The 25,871-nt window shown below is 38.4% G+C and overlaps 3 protein-coding genes across 4 annotated transcripts in view; 1 reads left to right on the forward strand and 2 right to left on the reverse strand.

The window, feature by feature from the left end:
- Positions 1-120: 120 nt before the first annotated feature.
- On the reverse strand, positions 121-12,145 carry chrm5b (cholinergic receptor, muscarinic 5b). Its single transcript, XM_088403471.1, has 2 exons — positions 11,487-12,145; positions 121-2,739 (listed from the first exon to the last, which is right to left on the reverse strand). Exon 2 carries the CDS (start codon positions 2,653-2,655, stop codon positions 1,135-1,137), a length of 1,521 nt encoding a protein of 506 aa, XP_088259597.1. The 5' UTR covers positions 2,656-2,739; positions 11,487-12,145; the 3' UTR covers positions 121-1,134.
- Positions 3,287-25,318, forward strand: aven (apoptosis and caspase activation inhibitor). The gene is made up of 6 exons (XM_088403474.1): positions 3,287-3,501; positions 6,051-6,216; positions 21,819-21,889; positions 22,625-22,720; positions 23,147-23,441; positions 24,520-25,318. The coding sequence occupies exons 1-6, from the start codon at positions 3,298-3,300 to the stop codon at positions 24,663-24,665; spliced, it is 978 nt and encodes a 325-aa protein (XP_088259600.1). The 5' UTR covers positions 3,287-3,297; the 3' UTR covers positions 24,666-25,318.
- ryr3 (ryanodine receptor 3) overlaps positions 25,116-25,871 on the reverse strand; it is a 77,219-nt gene continuing 76,463 nt past the window's right edge. For both annotated transcript variants that reach the window (XM_088403467.1, XM_088403466.1), the window contains one exon: positions 25,116-25,860. In XM_088403467.1, the coding sequence (XP_088259593.1) occupies positions 25,765-25,860 (96 nt within the window). In that variant the 3' untranslated portion in view covers positions 25,116-25,764. The remainder of the gene's footprint in view (positions 25,861-25,871) is intronic.

Raw genomic sequence — 25,871 nt, forward strand, 5'->3', positions numbered from 1 at the left:
CCGCAAAGAAAAATGATTTAGCACATTTATATGTGTGGAAACTTACCTGGGCATCTGTCTCATAGCTGGTGAGTACTTTTCTAGTTTTTCTTCTAAAAACTTCCATTGGACTTCAGAATATTCAAGTGTGAAACATTTATACGCATTGTGCTTAGCTTATTGCAAAACAGCACTTAAAAATCGCTGACGTTGGCGAATACCTTCCATTTCATATATCAAGACACAGGCTATTTTAAAGCTGACAAAATTATAATTCTGTGACAATTTGTATTTCACTATTGTTACACACAGATTCACTATCACTGAGCTAGCTGTACAGACAATTACCACAGCTTCAATCACAAAATGTCATTTTACCTCTGAGCGGAACAGAAGGCACCGTTTGACATTACATCATCAAATGGCATTAAAGGTGCATTTTTTTCTTTATATATGACAGCATTAGACATCATGTGGCAAATCACTGCAAACGAGGCGTTACAACTACTGCACTTCCATACAGTAATAATCTAAACAAGATTGCCTCACCTGACATTTAGTCACATTTTTACTTCAGTATGAATGTTGACAGCAAGTAAAGCAGTTTACAATCGCTTATGTGATGTCATATACTACTGTTGATAATACTGCAATACAGATTAAGAAATTAGCCCTTGGAACAGCGATCCAATCAGTATGGCAAAAAAAAAAAAAAAAAATATATATATATATATATATATATATATATATATAGGGGGTGTATGGAATTTCACATTTAAAAATGCATGCACACAGATAATTACCAGTGTTAGTTTGGGCGTCAGACACTTAACCCAACAGCTAATAATAAATAGAAAATCAACTTGTTCCAGTGTCTTTCTGTAATTCTGCCATCTAACAAGTGTAACATCTGAATTCTTTTTTGTACTTTACAAAATAATAAAACATGCACCACGTCATGCCAACCACACAGTAAGATATATTAGAAACAGCGACGTGATGACAAAAACAGCTAATGTGACAAAACTGCAGGACATTAGTAGTCTACTGGTCACAGATGGTGTGGGATCATTTCCACGTAACGCCCGATTTACAGGGCGGCGGCCAGACCACGATGCAGTCAGAGTAGACTTTAAGCTTAACGGCGGATAAAAATCAAGTCACTTTATTATTGACATTTGCGTTGTGTCCACACCAGTACAGTTTGTCCTCACCTCTCTTCCTCTTCCACTGGCACAAGAGAATCATACGGAAGGTTTTCTGGAAGGTCTTGTTGCACAGGGCGTAGCACATGGGGTTGACGGTGCTGTTGACGTAGCACAGCCAGTAGCCCAGGTGCCAAAGGGACGTCGGGATGCACGTGGCGCAGAACGTGGAGATCAGTACCATGATGTTGTACGGAGTCCACGTGAGGATGAACGCCAGGAGGATAGCGCTGAGGGTCTGGGCCGCCTTCTTCTCCTTCACCAGCACCATCCGTTTCCTCTTGGTGATTTGGTTCTTCAGACCTGGGTCCATGGGCTTGGAGGTAGTAGAAGAGGAAGGCGAGGCGTTTTTCTGCTCCGCTTCGGGAGGTTGAGGAGAAGCGGGCGCAGGGCTGGATTTTTTACCCTTCGAGCCAGGTGTGAACTTGTACGATATGCACTTCTTAGTGCTTTCCTTGGAGGGGGTTGAAAAGTACTGATCTTCTGCGTAATCCTTCGCTTGGCCGTTCCTATCGTTTTGACCGTTGTCTCGGAAAGACCCTTGCGGGGTCTCCACGGAAACGTGATGCTCCTCCTCGTCAGATGAGGAGTAGCTGTTAAAGGAAGTGATCTGGTCCGCTTTCACCCACGCTTCATCTGACCTAATGGTGGTTTTTGTCACATTACTTTGGTTGGAGGATGACCAGGAGGCCTGGCCCCTTTCTCTCCTCTCCCTGCTGAAATGGAAGCAAGAGTGAATAATGTTCTTCTGCGGTTTAGCTCCCTCTGCGACGTGGTCGCTTGTGAGTCCTTGCAACTCCGCCAGATCCTTTGTCCGTCTCTGTGTCTCCTTGTAGATCCTACAGTAGAGAATAGTCATGACGGAAACTGGGATGTAGAAAGCTGCAATGGCTGTCCCGAATGTGATCACCGGCTCGGTTAAAAACTGAATCTGGCATTGGTCCTCGGATTCCTTTTCTTCCCCGACCACGTACTTCCAGCACAGAATGGGCGGCGCCCAGAGGACAAACGAAACCAGCCACGCCAGGCCTATCATGAGGGCCGCCCTCTTTGGAGTCCTCTTAGCCCTGTAAGTCAGCGGCCTCGTGATGGAGAAATATCGGTCAAAGCTGATGACCAGTAAATTCATAACTGAAGCGTTGCTGGCTACGTAGTCCACGGCTAGCCAGAGATCACATGCGAGGCTTCCTAAGGACCAGTAACCCATCAGTATGTATGTGGTGTACAAATTCATGGAGAGCACTCCAATGATGAGGTCTGCGAAAGCCAAACTCAGTAGGTAATAGTTGTTTACTGTCTTCAGCTGGCTATTGACTTTGAAGGACACCATAACCAAAACGTTACCAACTATCGTGATCAAGCTGACGATGGCAGACACTGTTGCTATGGTGATAACTTCCCAAAGGCTATGTGGAGCAGACTGGATATGCGTTGCGTTGCCAAATGTGCCGTTTGGAGGATCGACATCCATGATGGTCAGCTATTTTGCCCTGGCGTTTGTCGAAAGATCAATCGGAGGATCTTCTCTGTGGCTTCATGGAGAATAAAATATGCCCTGGAAAGTAAAAAGAAAATATGAAAACATCAAGGTAAATGTAAACAATTTTAATAGCTTTTTAAAACACGTGTTTTGTATATTTGTATTAGTCTACAAACCAAAAATAAATCTGAGAAGATATCCTATTTAACTCAGAGAGAAAATGGCCACCGCGTGAGATGGATTAAATCAATGGATGATTAATATTTCTCAAGCATAATATTCAGAATGCCGAATTTTAGCTCGCAAGGACGAATAGAAGTTACAACATTATTATATTAAGGTTTTTTTTTGTAATAGTCTGAAAAGTTGTTCCTTGGATAATGCAATGTGTTTGCCTCTGTGTTAAAGTAAGTAGCCGACTGAATTTTTCAATGGCATAGTCTGGTTTATTTTGTGCTTACTATGTACATTATATTTAGATCAGTTATGATTTACAAATTTGTAATGAAAGCGCCCACATAATTCCGGAACAGTTTTTATATTGCGTGTTTGGCGGGACACTATTCAATATGACACCCACACATAACTTTTGGTCCTACACTTAAAGTCGTCCGATATTCAATGTAGACTGTCATGGAAGGTAGACCGACCAGAGGCAGAGGTGGAGGTTGGAAAAGAGGTGGCCACGGTGGAAACGACGGCGACAAATTTGGGGGTGATCACAGAGGCAGAGGCAGAGGAGGCTTTCACCGCGGCCGGGGCAAAAAAGATCACCATCGCGGTCGTGGACGTGGAAGAGCGTTAGATGCACATGCAACGGAATTCCAACACGACGGGGTAAATGAGCCAGCTTTACTTATCTTACACAATATAAAGCATTTTGATTTGATTTTTTTTAATTTATTTTTTCGCTTGTCCAGTTCCTGAAAGATGTGAGGAAGGGGTACTTCATGACACTAATTTTAGAAGAGCAATACCAGATTTAAAAAAAAAAAAAAAAAAACTTTTTGTAATGACTACAAATGACAATTTATGGACCTGGTTTGCACCTGCTCGTTTTGTCCAATGATATTAGTGACGTGTTTTCATCATATGATACCACGTGGTTTTCAAAATGTTTGTTATGTGCTCTGGTCTGCATTTCTCGACAGCTGCATTTAATCACTTATTCGCCCTCATGAATCCATCAATCCATTTTCTGTAGCCGCAATTCTCCTTAAAAGCATATCAAACATTGGTAAACATAAGCTTTTACTTTGGAAATCAATGATCAATCTTTTTGCCTTAGTTTCAGATGAACTAAACTCGTGATTCTCTCCCTTTTTTCAGTGAAATATGAAATATGTTTTCAGCCAAGTATTCCTTAACCAGTGCAAAGCATGTTTGGCCAAAACCAAAGTCTTAAAACATCATTGTTTGATTTATTAAACTAGAACTCTTCACACTTCATTTGTATTTGTCCACAAACAAAAAACAAAAGCAATCAACACAAAGTGTCCTTTTGGATCATAGAAGAGATCTGTTATCAAAACGAAATAACTTAATTATTAATAAATATTTCTCTTGGAAAAAAACGAACAAAGTGTCAAAACATGTGTCAAAAAGAAATAATTATCACTAAATATATGTCCACAGAAAAATATTAAACATGAAGCGTAATCTTTGGGGATAATAGTAGAGATCTGTTCACAAAAATAAATCAATAACTTAATTATTAATAGATATTTGTCCACAAAAGTAATCACCATAAAGTGTCAGACCTGTTCTCAGAAATTAATAATTATAAATAAATATTTGTCCACAGAAAATTATTTAACTTAAAGTGCCCTCTTTTGGGATCATCGTAGAGATAAATTGTTAACTTGACAGGTAACAAGAGGTGGCACGTGACAAGTTGGGTCCAACCATTCTAGTATGGGGGAGAATCTGGGTTTTAAAAAAAAGAAATTAAACAAAAAAATGTTTTATGAACTTATGTTTTCCTGACACATTCAATAATTATTTTTCAAGGATTTTTACATGTTTGTTTGATTTAAAATCTCGAATAGCCCCTGGAGTTCCTTCAAGTACCCCCAGGGGTACCCGTCCCCTATTTGCAAACAACTGGACTAACCAGTTGCTGAATTTTATTTGTGTGTTTCTGACTGTTTTTCAATCAATGTGAAGTCATGTCTGGTTTTTGACTATAGACATTAGAATTTTTTTTTGATTCATTAATTAATAGTCAAAATAATCAGCAGGGTATTTAAACAAGTAAACCATTCAATTAGGTTTAAGCTCGATTTTTACTTGTGTATCCATGTTAAGTAGCCGGTGTGTGCTAATTTGGAGCGCAAGATGTTACGTCGCAATTGTCTTCAACCCTTTGCTAAGATGAAACAAAACAAGCTCCTTTCAATTACGTGCACCTCAGCGTCTGATAAAAATCACATCGGCCCTCATAAAGCGGTGTGAAAGTACCACAGGAAATCTTGCCAGCTTGCGTGGTTTGATTCGGGCTAAATAATCAAACACTTGAATTATGTACACATTTGATCACTCAGCGCTTGAACAGCATCCATGGGCCTTGTTTGCCTTGAAAGTGACACTAGACCTAGAGGGTTCTTCATTTCCTCTGGCAGCTTCTGTCAACTGATTCCCCTGTTGTTGTAATGGCGGAATCAGAAAAGACAAACAATAGGGGCCCAGTGATTGCAATCAAAGAAATCTCCTTTGGGATTTAGGGACTCCTTGATTGCAATCATATAAAAATACCCCTTAGGGCATCTCTTATAAGCCTGTGGTCTTCTATTCCGGAAAAAAATGTGAACACTGCTTTGTTTCATGTTGATTCGGGGAGAAGGAGGAAACTAAACTGCTGGGTTTTAATACTTTAGCCCCCAAAAAGAAATATTCTGCTTCTTTGTTATTTACTGGAACGGAATTTGTGTTTCTATACTTATAATTTGGTTAATAAGAAAATTACTCATACATCTTATTGTGTGAATGCAGACTGAGTTTAGATGTATTATTTATGCAAAGCTTCCAAAATATTCCAAAATATTTGTTTTAACTAGTGCAGAAAATGGCTAAATAACTAGACTATGTCTTTAATTCTGAAATGTACTCAAAATTAAATTAATCAATGTGAAGTCTTTTGAATTGAACACAATGTTATATATTTGTAGAAAGCCATGACTACTTCTGTTATATGAGTGGATACAGGTGGATACACAGGTTTATGGTACCTTTTGCCATCTAATTGACGATTTAATTGCTCTCCCGATCACTATACATTCAAGCCATAAATAGAGCAAAGATATATTTCTAATAAATACTGTAAATCCAAATTTACGAACAATTAGCCATAAAGCAAATCCCCTAATTTGTCGTTTGTATATTTGCAGAACCAAGTTGAGGATGATGTTCATGAAGAGCATCACAGCACCGGTTTCTCCAGGAGGAAACTGGAGTCCAACTGGGACCGTTATGAGGACTCGGAGAGGCAGGAAAGCTCTGATGATATGCCCACTCTAAGAGGAACTGACTACCAAGTCCTTCTGGGTTCTGCAGGTAAGATTTGGACTTTACAAGGAGAGTTTTGCGTCAACTGTTGTTTTTATTGTATTGCCTCAAACAATGGCTATTTGTTGACAAAATCCATAATGGCATAAGAACAGAAAAGATAACATTGGATCCGAAGATATTTTTACTTCTGCGCATTTGTGTTTTATTACTTTGCTTCTCTGGATAAACAAATAGAAATCACCCCTGTGTCAAATATTCCTCTGAGTCCGACGGCACTTGTCTGAGGTTGTCCGAGTAATCCCAATTAGTGAAACGGAAATGTGTGTTGTCTTGAGGGACCTTTTTAATTGCCTTGTATGGACACTGCTTTCAGATGGTTGAAGAAAACCTACTTATTTATCCTTTGTTCTTTTCACTCTTTCCCGTTTTTTTTTTCTTTAACATTTTCTCATACATGCATTGGGATGCACCTTTGGCCCTTGTTAAAGGAACTCTGGTTTTATTATTGGTGAGAAATGGAGTAATAAAGTTAGACTGGTCTCCTGCAGGATTTGCATTTAAATGCATGTATTTTTTCTTTTTTTTTTTTTGGCCTCATTTTTTTTTAGTGAGGATTGAGATGACCTAGAACCTTAATCGGAATTCCGGGCCAAGTTTCTTCTCATTTGCATAACTATTTGCGACCAAAATTGTTTTCTGTGTCAGGCGAGCACAGCTGTGACCTACACTTTTGTAGCCGAGCAAAAGTTTGATTCTCTCTTTGCAAATTGGTGTGGACCACTTAAAAGAATTAACCCATGTATTCAAGATGAAAACAATCATAATTAACCACATTCTGCATGTTGAGCGCAACTGTGTATATCAAACCAGTTGCAGATAAAGCGGGAAGACACCGACCTACTTCAGGGGCTTATAATATAGGTGGACCGGACCCTACATACTCATGTTGCGTTAGCACTAGCATCTAATGTTATGACTTGCTATTTCTATCACTGTTAACATACCGTAAATGTGTCGAGAAAGCCAACTTCAAAATAAACCTTATTTTACCAAATAAATATGGACACAAATGTCTTGGTATACTTTTCTGTTGACTTTTTTTTCTTGGCAGCGTGTCACGGCGTATAACTTGACTAGTCATTCTACTGCAATCATTGCAACACGACTGTTCTGAAATCATATACAGTATATGTATATATATATATATATATATATATATATATATATATATATATATATATATATATATATATATATATAATATTTCATCTCACATATATCTTATAGGGTGAGATTAAATATAATGAGTCAATGACTTCTTACTCAGTGGCCATGAGGTAATTCAGCTTTACTAAGTATGGGCTGTTTTTGTGCCTTTTTAGTCTCCCTCTATTTTTATAGTTTGGAGAGTGTTCCAATGATGCGTCAAACTATGACTTTCTCTTGTAGTGCACATGGCAAAGGTGCTCTTGCGTCGTGTGGCTCAGTATCTCTTGTCTGCTTTTTTTTTTTTTTGCCCACATTGTCAGATTAGTCATACTGTACAACAAGAGGCCGATGCTCTGTAGAGGATACTTAATTGTACGTGGGAGGCAATGTTTTTCTCGCCAATTAAGGTAGCCCAGAAATCAGGAATCCTGCATCAAAACATCCTTTTGCAGCTTTGTAATAATACAGAACACAAATGAACCATCAGGGTTTGCATTTGTGTTGTAGAAATGTAGGCGTGATCGGTTTATTTTTTTCCACTCAACACAAAGTTCAAGCCAGAAGGTGACTCTATTCTTTGCATCTTTTTCACATGGGCAGATCTAATACTGTAGATTTCCAACTACACATGGCTATGAGCAATGTTTTGTCACGTTTGTCATTTGTAATCATTTGAATAAGGTTTGCTGGGAAGCGAAAATCACGAAACATGCAGGATATAGGACCTCGAGAACTGGAGTTTGAGACAATTTTTAGTTAATTAAAATCATTGTTGGAGAGTTTTAGCCTAATTGTCCAGAGAAAATGATTTGGTTTTTCCATGTGAAGTGTATTGTGATAAAATGATTGGCATTTTTTTTTCAGGAACTTTGATGCACTTGTTTTTTTTTTTCAGTGTTAAAAAAGGTATGATTCTTGGTATACTTTTACATTTTTTTTGATAGATAATCTTATTTATGGTTGGCGTGACAAGTGGGGGGGGTGCAAAATGTTTTATTTTTCATAGGGAGGGCTTTGCAAAATATTGTTGAGAAGCACTGGCCTACTCAGTCACTAAAGTTTTTGAGGTTAAATGAACAGAAATTCCATTTGTGTTCAAAAGCTACGATAAGTTACCTTTCTTTAAAAAAAAAAAAAGGATCTGAATTAGGTGATTCTTGGTGTGCCCAGGATTACACACACACCTGCACGTGACTTCAGTCAAGTATACTAGAAAACTGTTTTTGAATCCAGCTAAAGCTATGGAATCACTTAATTTGCTGTACTCCTTGCACCTGGTTCACGCAACCTAAAATGTTCAAAGTTGTTATATAATCCACGTGTACATAACCTTACATTGCGGCATTTGGTTAGAACGGAATCGGATGCCGCGTTTCCTTTCTTTGAGTTAGTTTTTCAAGCTTCACAAAATATTGAAAAAATGAAAATATGAAAAAGATGTCCCTGCGGTTCCCTTGAGAGATAAAGAAGTTTTCTGAACATGATTTGTTTTGAATGCCCTTTTGACTTCATTGGCTTTTTTTTCTTGCCTCATAGATTTGCAAACGCACTTCCACAGCGGCGCCGCCATTTCCTCTGCTTTCATCCACTTCAAACACTAAGATTCACAAAGGGATGCTGTAAACCATTTTCATTGCTTCCCTAGGGCTGAGGGCCATTATCAAGAAAGCAACCTTGACCATATTGCCACTTGAAATATTTCAAGACCCGTGTCTCTTGAAATAGATTTTGCGCAGAAAGATTGCCGTTACCTAAAGAAGCAACGTGATTGTCGAATTAAAGAAAATGATTCCGTGTGACGTCTGACTTAATTGCCGTCAACTGTTTTGTAACCCGGAGGCGCTGTTTACCTCTTCAGGTTTCTGTCCGATCATTGCCGAGGGTTGATTGCGCTGTTGCCATGGGGAATGCACACGTGTTGCCATCCTCTTGTTTGAGGCGTGGCATACATAAGTGTGTGTGTGGGGGGGGGGGGTTGACTGGGCTAGTTATTTACATCCTAATGCCTTTATCCATCGTTTTACATTTGCACGAGGATCAATCGTACACCCCCGCAGCTGTAGTTTACTGAGGCCTCTAATGGACACCTATCAAGGCTCAATCATAATGAGACTAAAGGAAATTGCATTAGCACGTTGGTGGGTCATCCTAACTAGATACTTTTCCTAACTGATATGAATAGCGGCAATTATGTCTTCATTTATATTTTCCGGCGTCATTACGGATACTTCGGTGGAAGTCGGTTTAATGCTAGATGGGAAAACTCGGGAAAGAACGCGTTCCAGGCACTGGGATGCTTGCCTGTCCTGCTTTTGCTGATGATAGTGAAGCCAGTGGAAGAAGGCGTGAGGCTAAAAACAGCAGCTTTGATCAGAGGCACTTCAGCTACCGTCCTACAGAACAGTCTACGTGTGGTCAAATACTTCCTACTGGTTCACTCGGGGGCAGCTTCGCAAACTTTTTTTTTTCTGTGTTTCACTTTTGTCGCAATAGGGTCCTGACTTTGATTTTGACTTTTTGGATCGGCTCACTAAATGCTCTCAAAATTACATTGCAATAGAGCTTGTGTTTTTGCTTATTTTTCAAAATTCGTAATCACTGTGTATTTTTACACCTTTTATTTTGACTATACGCACTTATGCAAAGATATTTGGGCTACTTATTTTACATTTGATCATTGTATATAGCACTACATGGTGCATTTATCATTTGATACAGATCTGTTTAACGTAGAGCTGGGATTTGATTAAAAAAAAAAAAACCCATACAATTAAAGATTTGATTCATTAAAAATAAAAAAAGTGCAATATTTTCAGGCATTGAACTGTACTGGTTTTAAATTTCTTTTAATGAGACCTTTAAAGTTATTCATAGCTTGTTTGAATGCCACGATGAAGCAGTTAGTAACTGTTGTAAACATATCATAACATAAAATAAATTTTCTCTATTAAATAATATACGCAAATTAGTTTTTCATATACAGCAAATACCTTCAAAAGACTTGTTTCCACTTGCTTTCAACTGAAAATGGCGTCACATTAGTTAAGGACCAATCACAGCTCACGAGCATTCTGAGTTTGGTCATGTGACGTTCACAAAGTGAACCATAATTGATTGCGCTGTGCGCATGTCATTTTCAGATGACAAGTGGCAAAATGTGTTTTTAAAGGTATTAGATCTGAAAGAAAAATAATGTAGTGATTAAATTATAGTCCAAATCTGAAGTTTTTACTTCCCAAAATGGCAAAATAAGTTCAATTTCTGTTTAATTGTGCTTGAATTAGGCTGTCCTATCTATTGATTTGGTGTACACTTGAATCATGAATTAAGTGAATCCATTGTTCAAGATCTACTTATTTTTTCTTTTGCTGAATGCATTTTAAATACCCAATTTACATTTCCAAGACAAAATACCACAAACACAACTCTTCTTTCTCTTTTGAGACAAATCTGCTCTTATTGTTTTTAAAGCATTTTTTGTTGCTGTCCATGATTCCCAATAAAGGCTCCCTGACGCCTGCAGAACAATTTAATTTTCATTCATTGAATGGAAATACAATACGTACAACCGAATACTCTGTCTATGTAAATCAATTTATGTCTTACAGTTGTTGGAAAATGCAAGATTTAGGCAAGTATTGAAGTATGCTGGTTTGTTTTAAAACACATTTGCACCCTTACCATTTTCCTTGTAATTCAAGGGAAGAAGTACTGTAATGTGAGACATGTGGTCTCCCACCCACATATTTTTTAATGATACTTAAACTCTAATCAGCCAAGTCGTCATGCCTCCCACTCCAAAACAGACACGCACGACATTGCTACACATTCTTTAAAGATGCCCAAGGTTAATTATCACACTTGTAACAGGTACAGAAAGTGCGAAGTTGCCATTTTTAAAATGATTCTGCAAAATGAACAATGTTCCTTTGAACTATTACCACTCATAGCTTCTTTTTTTTTTAATATATAAATGCTTTAACACCATCTGCTCATTTTGCAATTAATATTTCAGAGTGTTTAAATTCAAAATGTAGTTTTACTGGACAGTTGAAAGTGTTTAATTTCCTGCCATAATACCCACTTCAAACAGAATGCATACTCACCTCTCGTGGCTTTGTCGGCAAATCACAATCTTCCAGCTTTAAATGGGCACTTGGCCAGGTCTTTGATATAGTCGTATTTTGAATTTTTTTTTTTTTAAATCTACTCCTTCCACTTGGCAGAGTTTCTGACTCCCAATGGCTTGTTGCTTTTCCCACTGCGGCGCTTTGATTCCCTCTTCACGCGTTCCCTCGCCGGCTCTTTGGTCCCCTCCCCTGCTCGCTCTCGCCGACTTTGCTCATCCCTGCCGGTCTCTCCAACGAGGTGAAAAACACAGCTGTCAAATACCGGTCGGTCATGCCGACGTCGCACATCCTCATCAGTTGCTAAGGAGCTTCAATATCGTGCCATAACGTGCTGAATCGTCCAAGTCTATTTCTGGGACGAGATGCAACAGCTGTTTTGTGCAGTCGGGGGCCGCATCGGTGACGCTTGAATCGTTTCTCCTTAAAATTTGAGCTTTGAACTTCAGATGAAGAAGGGACACAGATCAAGGTCTTCTTTCTTTTAAAAAGCTTGGAAAATTCTTTTTCACTCACCCCGCAAAGTTTGTTTCAAACTCCATTGTCACCGCTCAAAGCCGAAACTATGACATTTGTTCACACGCATAGTTGGAATACTCCTTTCCTCATCTGAATTGCTGATTCTCCAAAGCGTCTGATAGCCTGGTCATGTATCAGGGTACTGAGCAACATAGAAGAGGATGGAGGAAAAGGAGTAGAAGGATTACACTGAAGCATGTGGGGGAGGAGTCTGAGGAGGAGTCAACGTAGATGTTTCCACAAAAGGACTGTTTTGCTTAAGCACCTGTTGTGCGTATTGTTTTAGATTAAAGGAATATATGTTAAAAATGTGATTTATCGTAGCTTGGTAAATTATTTCAACGCTGGAAAATAGGCCATTGGATTGTTGGTGATTGACAGTTTTAAATTGACAGGCATGACCAATTCACTCCACCAATATTGTCAAATGCAATTTTTATGGGGTGCTCGCTCCGACAAGGAAATGAAATATTTGCTTCATGATTTTACCATGAAAATCTAAAAGTTTCGAAACGTTTTCAATTTAAAGGCGATTTTACTTTTTGATTTGAACCTTTATGTGTCTTCTTTTCAGTGAAATTAGACCTTCACTCTTTGGATCAAATATTGTCAGTACAAAAAAAAAAAAAGGAAATTACTGACATTCCTGACAGAAATTGCCTCAAGTAGCAGACGTAGTCGAGATCAAATACTTTTTAAAGTTTCTTTAGAAATGTAATGATGTTGAATTAGACTCGACTAATTTGTCACGACCTCGCTCGGCGTGTCGTGAGTGGGTCCAAAAAAAAAAAATTCAGGTAAAGTTAATCACTTTGGCAAATGTTATTCAGCCTGCACAACAGATATGCCAGATACGCCAAAGTACGTACTTAATTACCCAAAGTATAAAATATTTAATAATTAATTGTCTAAAGAAAATTTAGTTTTTAGTACTCCGTTATCTAAAGCTAGCAATTAACTTTAGTATTGATTACCTAAAGTAATGCATGACTTTTGTGCTTGATTACCTAATTGAATTGCTTTAGTACTTAATTACCTAAAACAGTTTATTACTAGTATTTCATTTGTTTGGTACCAGACATTTTTCGACTCTCTTTTAGCCAAACATTTGATAAAAAAATGTAAGAAATAAAAATAAGTACCTGGAATTTATTGTCTGGACTCCCTAAAAAAAGTAAAAATATGTATTAGGGATTTAATGAATTAAGTAATAGCGAGAAAGATCCATACGATGGCTTGAACGATGGAATGAATGAACATCTTCAGAACACATGTTGCAAATCATGAAACGGCATTATTGGATACATAACAGTGAAGGCATTTTGGTATTTTATTGAGGCTTGTCTTTTCAAGCATTTTTAATATGCTTATCAGGATAAAATATGTTTGAAAAAGAAATTCAATGGTTTTGTCTTTATCGTTATTGATCAAGTCATATGAAAATTGGCCAATATGCAAAACATGAAGTATACTATTTGGCTGAAAACATGTGAATAGTTTTAGCAAACTAATCATTGTGATGATGTTAAGCACATCATCTCAGCAAGAAATCTCCTGCTGTCTGGTTAATGGGTCCGCACGCTGGGATGAAAAATTCATGCCCAGAATTAGTAACTGTGTTGATAGCCGTCTCATCTTTTCATGTAGCTCCTTGTTTAACTGCTGGAAAACTGTTCTACGTGTTAGTGTCTTCATGTGCTTTTGAGGTCGTCGCCACAGCTGTGTACTGGCGACCTAAACAGCTAAACTTAAGTCCAAGTTTACTGTAAAATTAATGGCGAACCATGAATCGAAGACTGTGTGATTTTATTGAACATAATTAACAAGCTATCAGTGAAGCTAGCGAAAAAGCAACACAATTTACACACACACACATACATTATATATATATATATATATATATATATATATATATATATATATATAAAGAATCTGATGGTGTATCAAATGATACCCTTGTAAAAATTCATCTCATAGTCCAAATCAATTGCATTTTTGATGGTCTTTTCTCTTTTTGAGGGTACGCAAGGTAGTTTCCCCTTAGGCACCTGAAATTTGATGCACTTGAGTCTTATAATAGATGCACAGAGAAGTCTCAAAATGCCCCGTAGTCAAAAATTGGCTCATGTAATGTAGAATGAAACTGTATTTCACAGTTTGTTGGTTCATTTTGCTTTGTTTTACTAAGTTGTCTACTGCAAGGTCGGCATTGCAAGTTTTGTTCTCAATTGCCTTGAATAAATAAAGGTTACATAAAGATAAATAATTAACAATTGGATGATGCCCAGAGGAACCCATTGTATTGAGCAGCACATTCTTGTTTCTGTGGTAGTTAAGAGAAAAAAAAAAAGCCTTTGCTTTAGGCAAAAAGTAGAGATGATATTTTTTTCCCCACTCGTGTTAGTTGCTACCAACTCTTGTTCTGGCTTTTGTCTAGATTAGCCAATTCACTGCTTTAAGGGATGATTCAAGGGCTTGATTTGATTTAATTACGTGTCGACAGATAATGGATAAGATTGCGAGAGCTTAGTTTTCACTGTTTGTAATTTCCAAATGCCATATTTTTTGTAATCATTGCATTTTAGAAAGAAAAACTAAATGAGACACTCAGTGCCGGGATTGTTTTACCTCGATTAAAGATAATTGCTTTGTGCAACTCATATCTCCCTCATTGATGCTCCTTATGCAAAAAAAAATAACAATCGTCACACTAATAGAAGCCTTAAGTCCCCCCCCCCCCCCCCCCCCCCCCCACACACACACACACACACGCACACACACACACTTATGATTTTACAACTGGCTGTGACTTTTGATACTTCCTTAAAATGATAATATTTTGACATCGATCCAAAGTGCCGACAGGAGCTGTGGCAATTAGGGCTCTGAAAATAACTTGACCAAGTCAGGTCCTTTTGCTCAATTTTATGAGTTCAAATTTTAAACAGTAAAGCTGTCAAGCATGAACTTGGTCTAGTTTGCTTGTCAAGAAGAAGAAGACGACGACGACGAAGAACAGGAAGTACTTGACCTCATGGTAGCTAACAGGCAACATCGTGTGTTACATTTGTAATGTAAACTAGTATGTGTGCATTAAGTGGAATATGTTTTCTTTTTCTTCATTTTAAATAGCATTAGCATGCAATCGTGATTGATGACAAGTTAGCATCTGCATATTTTAGAGAGCGAGAGGAAGAGAAAGTGTGTAATACTGTAAATGAGTAGTTATATCTACTCACATATACAACCTTAGTAGATGCTTTATTTTAAATGGGGGGGGATTACTAGATTTTTTCACTTGTGTAATCTGTAGGATAATCCATTTTTTAAAAAGTTAAAGAGATCATAATACATATATAGTAAATATAGCAGACACAGGTATGGTTGTTCAGCTAAATACATTGTAACATCTATGTCACTATTCGTTTTTTTTTGTTTGTTTACAATTAATGAATAATGCATAAATCTGGATGACGAAATTGGTTTAAATTAGGAAAGTTTATAATTTGTTCAATAAGTCGGACGTTTGGCCTTGTCTTAAATTTCTTGTTTGTAATTTCTAATCACTGTAACATTACCACAGAAGAATAAAATATGAAAGACGATAGGGTATCTAATTAGCTCTCGTTATCTGATATAGTTGCACAAATTACTTGGAGCATCGATGCGATCTTTGGCTTTTTCCCGTGAAGGAACATCCATTCTCTCACGGATCCCACTGGCTTCATGCGCACGCATCTTTTTTTCATGGGCTCAAAATCAATACGTGGCGATCAAAGATGATATTGTGGTTGGCCATCACAAATTAATGCTTTGGAAGCAGCGGAGATGCCAGGAAAATGGGGCCTCCCAATGGGCTTATTGACTGCAGTTGCCGATTTTATTTTTTTTTTTGAGGCAACATCTCTGCTAATTTGACAGCCTCTGCTGCTTGGCCACTTAGTGTATGCAGCACACACAATTTTTGTTTTGTCAAGTATACTTTTTTTGGGTGTGCGTTTCAATCACTGTTTAAAGGGATAGCAAGGATTGTCGGGGGGGATGCCTTTGCAATTTTATCTGTTGAATATTTAACCTCATCAATAATATTTAAGTACCATATCATAATCTGTCAAATAATTTGTCTGATTCTATACTACCTTTACAAACACGGTCATGTCATACCTCAAATAAGGAGTAAAAAAGTACACTTTTGTACACTTGTACTTCTGTGCTTGTTGAAGGCAAAGCACCAAGTCTTTATTTAGATGTCAGTGGGTGCATTGTTCTTATTTTCTCAGTTGAATATGTGAAGAAACACTGATAATCTGTTGTCCCTTTCCTTTTTTAAATGTGTTGTTTTCAAGTTGAAAAATAGGTGAGGTGTTTTGTTTTACCACTTAATTTTTTTTTATTATTATTTTTTACACAGTTTTTCATCTTGGTTTGGTTTCCATCCATTCATTCCATCCCTTTCTTTACCGCTTGTACTCATTAGATGTGGGTGAGCCTATCCCCCAGGAAGCCAAAGAACCAGAGTCAAAGATTTGGTTTTGGTTTTGGTTTGGAAGGTTTTGGTTTCACACCAAAAAAAAAAACAAAACAAAAAACTTAAATCTTATTATTTAGAAATACAAAAGTCTAAAATAATTTGTTTTATTACTTCTGTTTTTATTGATTCCATAACAAAACACGTTTCAAATTCTCACTTTTAAATTAGCTTCAAAGAAGCCCTCTGAGTTCATCTTACCTCCAAGAGTCTGCACACTAATAAAACACATTCCTAATGAGAATAAAACCTCAAGTGACTTGAGGTTCCTCTGATATGACTTTGACATAAGCACAATCACCATTAAAAGTAAATAGCTTCAGCTCCCTTTATTTCCCCGCCTGGTTTACTCAGGACTTTAATTGCAATTAGCTCAAGCAGTGATTTATCGATGTGTACGGGGTTTTCTGCTCCATGTCTTGTTGTTCTAATTGGTTTAGTTAAAAAAGCGTGACAGGGAGTACTGTGGCACCATGTTTCGTTTTTGCAGTTTTTTCAAGGGTTTTTTTTCCCACGTCGGTTCCCCTCATATAGAAAATTTTTATAAGGGCTGTCAAATAGCTAATATATAAATATAGATTATCTTATCGAGCACTCCGTCGACTCAGAGTAGTTTTTTAATCAAGGTTTCGCTTGAGTTTAAAAGAGTTGACATAACTATTCATTTTATTATCTTCCATACAGTACATATGAATTTTAACCAACAAAATGTGCGTATGCTATTGGTTAGCAATTGTGATTGGCATGAGTGTGCTAGCGATTACCGTTCAAAGTCAACAAACATCAACTGCAATTTATAGTTCACACATACATCATGTTATATGTAGGTACATTACACATGTAAAAGTGTTCTTTACTGACTATGCTTCAACAATATCCTATGAGTAACCTTGAGAATGAAGTTACCTGTTAGCTGCTACGTATAAGGGCAAAAACGTCTTGTTCTTCTTGTTTTTCTCGTCACACAAATGGGCTGCCGGGGAAAGCTTTCTTTTTCTTCAAATTTGTGGGCTCGTCACCTGTCTCTTGACTGCGCCTTTTCCCCCTCCCGAAGACGTCTGTTTCGTACTCAGTACAGTAAATTCTTTGTAAATGAAATTTTGGCACTCAGCGTTGTGTGTGTCTACATGTAAAGAACAGTGAACCAAACATAGTACCGGCGGAGCTTCGAGACATATTTTTAGTTGACCTATTTTTAAAGCCGTCTTGCCCATCTTGGTCGACTTTTATGAATTTTGTTTATTTTCACAGGAACTAATTCCTGCTGTATTTTTATTTTTATACTTATTTTACAAACCAAAATCAGAACAGCCACATTTCCACTCAAGTTGCAGGAGTCAGGGATACGATACAATGTCATCCAAGATAGCATTTTGCATTATCTTGAGCAATAACATACATTCTGGACTCCAGATTGACTAGCGATTAAAGTTTTTCATGAATCGTTCCAGGTCAGAATATATTGCATATTTCATTTTCAGCAAGTTGTAGCGTCCTTTTTATTTTATTTTTTATTTCATTTTGGAAATCCGGTCCCCGTAATATAAATGCAAATATTCATCCACCCATTTTCAATACTACTTAACCTATTCAGGGTCTTTACTATCTGAGTGGCTCATTTTACTTTTAATCTCTACGCACTTCTCTGAGCCATTGTCTTTTTGGAAGTTTGACAGACAATTCTTGTTGCCATGGCTATGTCTGTGCCTACTGACTACCTGAATTTCTATTTCCCTGGAACGAGGTTCAGGGTGTCATAGGGCTTCTATAGTGTAGGAGGGAGGCTGTTCACCAGTCACTGAAGAGGAGACTGAGGACGAAAATCATGAGAATTAGGAGCTGAAGAGACTATGCTCAGGGTAGTAGAAGAGTAAACATGGGACTTAATTCTTCTCAGCTTTATCTTTTTTTTTTTTTTTTTTTTTTTACTTTGCATTCTGCCACAGATTTCCCATTTGCCCTGTAACACAAACCAGTTTCAATTTGTTTTGTAAGACTCGAAAAAGCCAGAGAAATGAGTCACTGCACCTCGAGACGTTGTATTCTGAAACCAAGAGCGTCTCTATTAACACAGAAGTGGTGATAGTGGGATTTCAGTCACACAATTATACACATTTCATTCACTTCATGGACTTTCTGTGAAATGAGAGTGAGTGTTGACGCCTTGTTTTCTGATTGCATTCGAAGATGACGGTGCTGAGATTTAAGACTAAATATTGTTCGCTCTGCAATCACTTTTTTAAAGCCGATTCATCCTTTTGCTCGTTGTGCAGACTGTAATTTTTAAGCTGCTGTGGGTCATAATTAGGGGAAAAAAAGTGTGTGTTTTGTGTCACGTTAAAAAAAAAAAAAAAAGTGCACCCTCTATATAGAACATTCCAAAAACAAACCAGTTCATTGACATACCGCCCCACAAGCCGGTGTGCCTTATGGCTCAAAATATTATGCTTTATTTTAACACGCCTTTCAAAAACTGCTCTTCCTATGTAAATGCAATGCAAATTTTATCAACAGCAATCGTTTGATTCTCCTCGTTTGTTTACAAATATCACTCTTGCTGTTACACCAGCAGCTGTTAAATGGTTTTATCCCGCTGTCACGTAAAGCTGACATTCTCCAACCTTGAAAACAATTCTTTTCGCACGCCATTTTTCTCTCTGCTAGAGACCAAACGCCCTCCCACGGCCTCTCCTTTTTGACCCCTATCAGTCCCCGTACGCCAAAGCAGTCAAGGACAACCGCAGATGGTCCCGAGAGCCGCACATGAAAGCAGCACGTCTGCGATATTCAGCACACCGGGCAGGCCGCGACAGACTACCGCTCTTGTGTCAGGTCTCCAGCTGAGCCTCCATCTGTCTTTGGCAGTCTGAATCCCGTCCACTGTTTGTGACTCCGCCCTGATGGCATACCCGCCGACTGTTTAGCAGTAGTTAGTTTAGTTTTTGGCTCAGCTGTAATTTCTTTGTACCACCTTCTCCGTTAAAACCAAGCTGTCCCATCTACTACTCTCTGTTATAGTACCTCATCAAAGTTAGTACACACTTCACATATCTGCGGCTTTTTAATTGTATCTTTTCACGGGACAGCATTGAAAGAATGTCTTTTTGACACAATGAAAAGTAGTCGGTATACAGCGGATGTAACAATGTTAATTTATTGTTTGAAAATAACTCAAAGTACAGCCAATAATGTGTAAACCACCAGCAACAAAAGGTTGAGCGCATCCTGAAGTGAAAATGTCCAACGTCATTTTTTTTCCATTGCTGTCTTCACTCTCTTGGGCATGGAGTTCAGCAGAGCTTCACAGGTTGACCGTGGAATCCTCTTCCACTTCTCCATGAAGACATCACAAAGCTGGCGGATATTTGAGATCTTACGCTCTTCTACCTTCTTGTATGAGGATACCCCAAAGATGTTCACCGGGCTTTAGGTCCGACGACATACTTGACCAGTTCTTCGGCTTTCCCCGCAATCGCTTTAGCAAGGCGGTGGTCATCTTGGAGGCGTGTTGGGGGAAAAAAAAGAAACATTAACTTAATTATGATTGAATATTTGTCCACAAAAAATAATCAGCATAAAGTGTGAGACATGTTCTCTAAAAGAACAATTATGAATAAACATTTGTCCACAGAGCAAGTAGTCAAGTTAAAGTTTCCTCTTTTGGGATCATAGTAGGGATGTGTTCCCAAAAAGAAATGATGAACTTGACAGGTAACGAGAGGTGGCACATGACAAGTTGGGTCGAACCTTTCTAGTATGGGGGAGAATGGCTTTTTACAATAATTAAATTGAATAACCTACTGACCATGAAATTTGTTTTATCAATTAATATTTTCCTGTATTTTCAAGCAATTAATTCAAATTATTTTTAAACGATTTTTGCATGTTTATTTTTATTTAAAATCTCAAGATGTTCCTTCAAGCACGTGTTCCTTCATGTACTCGTACCCCCATTTGAGCAGCGCTGCTTTAGATAATCAATGATTGAAATTTGAGTTATACATAGGGAACAATAAATGTACACTGTTATATTTTACTGACTGATTTTCAGTGTGTCATGCACTCATTTCATCAGTTTTGCCCCATGAAAAGATATAATTAAATGTGTGCAGAAATGTGAGGGGTGTAATCTTGCGAGATACTGTAAGTACTCTGTGTTTGCACCCATTGTTTGGAAATAAACACAATTGTAATTCTGAAAGAGGTTGATTTCATCGAATGCTGTTGAGAGTGGCTTCACGCAATGAAGGCGGGATTTTATTGGTCAATTAATCAGTCATCATTCCCTTCAGGCTGCTGACTTTATAGAACATCGGCTGTGTCTAGAAGTACCTAATAGTCGGGGAGGTGGCTTCATGTCTCAAGGGGCCAACGACAATGGGGTTCGATTTTACCCTGTGAAATCTGGGATGCGAACTTACACGTATAATGTTTCAAAGAATATGTTTTTCTTATCTGTTCATTCGTTTTTACGGCATCCGCGCAGATGGGGGTGCCAGCGCCTAATGGATTCCACCTCAATCAGAGAAGAAGGGCCGTGTTTGCTGGTGATGGGCTATTACCTTTTGAATGTCCGAAAGTATCGATCCGAAAGCCCAACAGAATTTTAAAGAATAAACACGATTTGTTCTTGGGTGCAGTTCAAGCTAGCTTGTAGTTTGTTGGGGCTTTAGAACAAAGCCGATTGTAGCTTTTCCCTTTTGTCTTTAAACACATTTGCTTCCGTAATGACTTTGTCTGCAATATTCCCAGCCACCTGTTTATCGGACATCAAATTACATACTCCTGCTCGGATGTGGAGATGAGCGCAATTATAATGAGAGCTTTGAAGAGCCCTTCATAGCCGACGGCCAGTGAGCGGTCTTGTTTGGCAGTCCTTGTGGGTGATGCGTTCCAGCATGCCCATCGCACAGTATTCGCCATCAGCGCTAAAAAGATGTTAACAAGTTGGGTCTGACAGATGAACGTGCTTCTGCACCTCTCCGACTTGTTGACAAGACAACCTCGGTGCTCATGTGCTTCCGAGAGCCCTCGGCGGGTTTGTTTTGGAAGCAAAATGGCGTCACGTCGCTCGCGATTCTTGACTGTTTACACAACGCCGTCCATCGCTGCGCAAAGATTGGCCATTTCGCACAGATGTCATCTTTTCTTCGTATGGAAATGTGTAACAATGCAGTTTGGTTAAATCAGTTTGCTCTTTAAATGGCAGATTATTTATTTATTTATTTTGTTTAAATCAAATGCTCTTTCTCTGTCATCCTCAGGAGATTGCTTCACTCAATTCCGCCTTTCGGAAGAAAAAGACTGGGAGAAGGACACATTTTCATCCAGTCAGGTAAATCTATACTCTGCTTTGCTTGCTTTGAGAGCCATCGATTCATCTCGTTGACCTATTATAAGACACGCGTTTTGGAACAGCTTTGTTTATTGATTCAGTATCTGCATCCATGTTCATGCCCCGGTGATTGGCAGGAGTTTGATCGAGGCAATTATCGTTTCGCCCCGGGATTGCTTTTAGATATAGTTTGTTTATTCCCAAAGGGCGAAAAGACCAAATCAACCAATCACAAAGGACATCGTGAAGATAATGAAATTCCATAAATGGTTGCGGGTCAATAGAATGGGAACACCAGGTCAAATTTTAGATTTTTGAAATTGTCATTTTTGTTTTTATGAAATTTTGAAATTCGTACCTCTGGGAACCTTTTTTGAGAAAAAAAAGAATGGTTTGTAGAGCAGGGAGTGAGCCACAATTCACCAAGTGGCCCCAACTCATATTTTAAGTATGTATTAAGTAAGTATTAAACGCTCCCCATTGCGTTTTCACCAAGTGGCCCTCTCCTATTGGCCCGTACTTAAAACATATTTTTATTAGAAGTAAATACAGTTTTTTTTTTTTTTTGCCTTTTTTTTTTTTTAACAATTTACATTTTTTTTGGCTAATGTATAGCCACATCTTGAAGTCCGTTTTCTACATTGAATGCCACCAACATGTATTCAGGATGTACTTTAAGGGTCTTACTGATGTGTGTTTTTTTTGTGTGCTTTTTTTCTTTTGATGCCGTTCAAGATGTCTACTATGTTTGTTGACCTCCCTGCACTGGCCCAGTGTCTTGAACAAGTGCCGCTTCATCAGCGACTCAACCTGGAAGTTGAGCTCGTTCAGGTAGCATGTTAAACAGCACACAAGAGCATTCAGTATCATTATTCGTCTCCTCTCGAGAGTCATATACTTTGTGCAGGATTAATGACATCGGGGAACACGGACTCACACTGAGATTAAAAGTTTTATGAGAAGACAAGACGGAAATCAATAGAAATAAATCGTTTGGACAAGGATTAGTTGAACACTCTTCTGAAAACACACTGAGGATTTTAAAGGTTAAAGCTGTTGGAAGACTCATGCATCCAAATCTTTCTGATAATCGCGGTACAAATGAGTATGTAAATTGCTTATTTGTTTGAAATTGCTTGTTCAAGCTAAATATCACAGTGTGATGTGAACGCTCGGCATTATTAAACCCGCAGAGCAAGACGAATAAGACACATTTGTGAAAATACCAAGGTCGTGCCTTCTCGCTTTATCTTCCAGGTTTCAACACCGGTCAACCTGCCCACGTTGTCTTCGGCGCCCAAACAGGAGATTCCCAAGCTGCCCTCGGTCACGCCGTCACGCGTCCCTTCAAAAGACCCAATCACCGCTCTTAACATCACCAAGACTTTAAGCCTCGCTGCCAGCTCTGATTCTCGGGCTCCCTCGAGTGCCGTTATGCCCTCGGCGGACGACATGGATGAAGAGCTGGACCACCTGCTCGCTTTGGCAAAACCACTGTGCCCTGTCCCTGGAGGCCAGTCTGTCAACGTTGAGAGCACTGATGTGATGAAAGGTTAGCACCGTGTATGATAATGAGTTCACTCCATTATGCAGCTGTGTATGTATGTGCACCGTAGAGAATTATTAGTTCATTAAATAGTCAACCCAATGTTATTAATTACGGGCCTATAAAGGGGTACCACTTGGTGAAATTTTACAGGGGAGCGAGAACATTAAAAAAACAAACAAGAAGTGATGTCGAAGACAGTTAGGCAGCGCTGGTTTAGGTTTCCACACTATTTTTATTTTATTTTTTAATAAAACGGAATATTTTCTTTAAAGGGACAGTATGTAAGATTTAGACCGTTTTTCATTAGAAAGGAATAAATTAATTGATTGTAAATTTCAAACATTTGTAAATGAGCGTGTTCGTAATGACCAACAGTATGTTTAAATACAATAATGTGGGCTTTGATCAATCTTTAAAAGCTGACGTGTCAAGAAGAATGATGGGGTGAAATGACTTTGGTATTTTACTTAATTACAATAATTGGTCTACGTAGTATACAGGTATTTACAATATGAATGATCAGGTGAAATGACTTTGGTATTTTACTTAATTACAATAATTGGTCTACGTAGTATACAGGTATTTACAATACTTGACATTCAGTCAATGCCAGGGACTTATTTTCACATCAGACATTCAATCCTAGATATTTAAATATCAATTTAATACTTAAATATCTGGGATTTAATACCCGGACTCTTAAAAAAAAAAAGTGAAAATACGTCCCTGGCATTGAATGAGTTAATCACGTAACTAGGATTCTGTCTTACTTTGCCTGGTGTATCAGTACAGTGAAAAGGTTATTCGTATTAGTGTGTGGTCTGAATTTAAAAATGGCATTCATTCTTGTATTGTTTTTGTTATGAGCAGTGTTTAATTTTATTCATAGACTTTATGGCCGGCCAATTACAGCAGGAAGCTAATGTTCTCCGGACCAAATATTGGACTGTCAATCCAGTGGTTCACTCTAATATTCCTCAGTGCCTATCATCAAGCAATTGCTCCTCAATTTCATTGCTCGGAGACGAATTTTTTCTCACAGGAGAACCAAAGCTTTCATTTATGTCTTCCCGATCTGCAGATTGTGACACAGAGACTGAGGTACCAATAGAAGAGAAGATGGAGGAACCCAAAAACAACCAAGTCACACCCCCTGAGGCTGCTTCTGTTAGGCAGGAAATGACTGAGGAGGACCTGGAGGACTGGTTGGACAGCATGATCTCCTGACCTTCACAGGGACAGAAATTATAGAAAGAAAAAAAATAACGCCAGCGGAGCCACCAGTATATGCTTTTGTTGGATCTTGTTGGACAAACGAGGTAGGCAGAGCTGGGTGGAAGTCGGGGTATTTTATTTTTTGAATTAAACATATAATTTGGTGGTTCTTCCATGAGTGCAAATACAAATGACGCTTCTTCATCAAGGCTGGCTACATAACGGCGGCGCCGCTCGTGAACAAGTAGCCACTCGCCTCGCCTAGTCGCAGTGCCCCTGCTCTGCCCCCGGTTGTCATGGTAACGGGCGAGTTTGAATCATGAAAAAAATATGCACAAATGTCTCGTTAAAGTAACTGAGCGCAAGTGTTTACAGTCAGATGATGGAGGTCAGTATTATAACGGAGAAATAAGCATTTAGGTCAGCAGCAAACAGATGAACGTCTTTAAGTAACGAGTCATGTTTTATTGCCTCAGTTAACTTTATTCATTCCCGTCCTTCACATTCAAACAGATGCAAAACTACGTGTGTGTATATCATGTCAATTTCCATAAAACAGCAGCTGATTTGCCATCAGTGTTTTTTTTTTCTTTTGTTTTCAGTTTGGCTCTTCTATTGTGGAAACAAGTGCAGACAGGCAGGATAATAAAACAAACTGAGCAACATTTACGCATCTAGATTTTATACAACATTTTTTTTTTAACATAAAAGCCACAAAATTAGCATAAGCGCGACCACTGCTTTGTGTCAAGAGGGACGAAAGTGTCTTTTTGCATAGTTTTTAAAAGGCACTCTGGCATTTAAAGTGACAAATCATGTTTACAACAGTTTTTTTAAAAGGCAGACATGAGGTCTCATTTCTGTGTCAGTGGTGATAAAAAATAACTGTCAAGTTTCACGTGTCAGAATTTTCAGGTTGAGTAAGCCAAAAGGCGAAACGTTGTTGCATAAAAGAGGCATCAAGGCATTTTTGGGACCAAAATGGATGCCTCCTATCAAACCAAATCCAATTTTTTTTTTTTTTTTTTCAATTTTGCTACATTTTTTTTGTTGTTGTAATTTTCCAGTTCACTAGTCTGTGTCAGATCAAAGATAAGGTGGCCGGCCGTCTTTAGCCCAACTGGTCCTCGTATTGCTTCCGGAAACAGTCTCCAGTTGGGAAGAAGTCCCAGCATCTTTCCTGGTACATCTTCCACACGTACGACTCCTGGAGGGAAA

Source organism: Hippichthys cyanospilos, chromosome 20 (assembly GCF_059441005.1).
Source record: "Hippichthys cyanospilos isolate Australia breed blue-spotted pipefish chromosome 20, RoL_Hcya_1.0, whole genome shotgun sequence".
In the NCBI taxonomy this organism is placed as follows: Eukaryota; Metazoa; Chordata; class Actinopteri; order Syngnathiformes; family Syngnathidae; genus Hippichthys; species Hippichthys cyanospilos.

What these genes read in the sequence shown, in the direction of transcription:
- chrm5b (XM_088403471.1), bottom strand. Translation starts at nt 2,655, where the DNA reads ATGGATGTCGATCCTCCAAACGGCACATTTGGCAACGCAACGCATATC.
- aven (XM_088403474.1), top strand. Translation starts at nt 3,298, where the DNA reads ATGGAAGGTAGACCGACCAGAGGCAGAGGTGGAGGTTGGAAAAGAGGT. An exon ending in ACACATTTTCATCCAGTCAG is followed by an intron (nt 21,890 to 22,624) that starts GTAAATCTATAC and finishes ATGCCGTTCAAG; the next exon opens with ATGTCTACTATGTTTGTTGA. An exon ending in GAGCACTGATGTGATGAAAG is followed by an intron (nt 23,442 to 24,519) that starts GTTAGCACCGTG and finishes CCCGATCTGCAG; the next exon opens with ATTGTGACACAGAGACTGAG.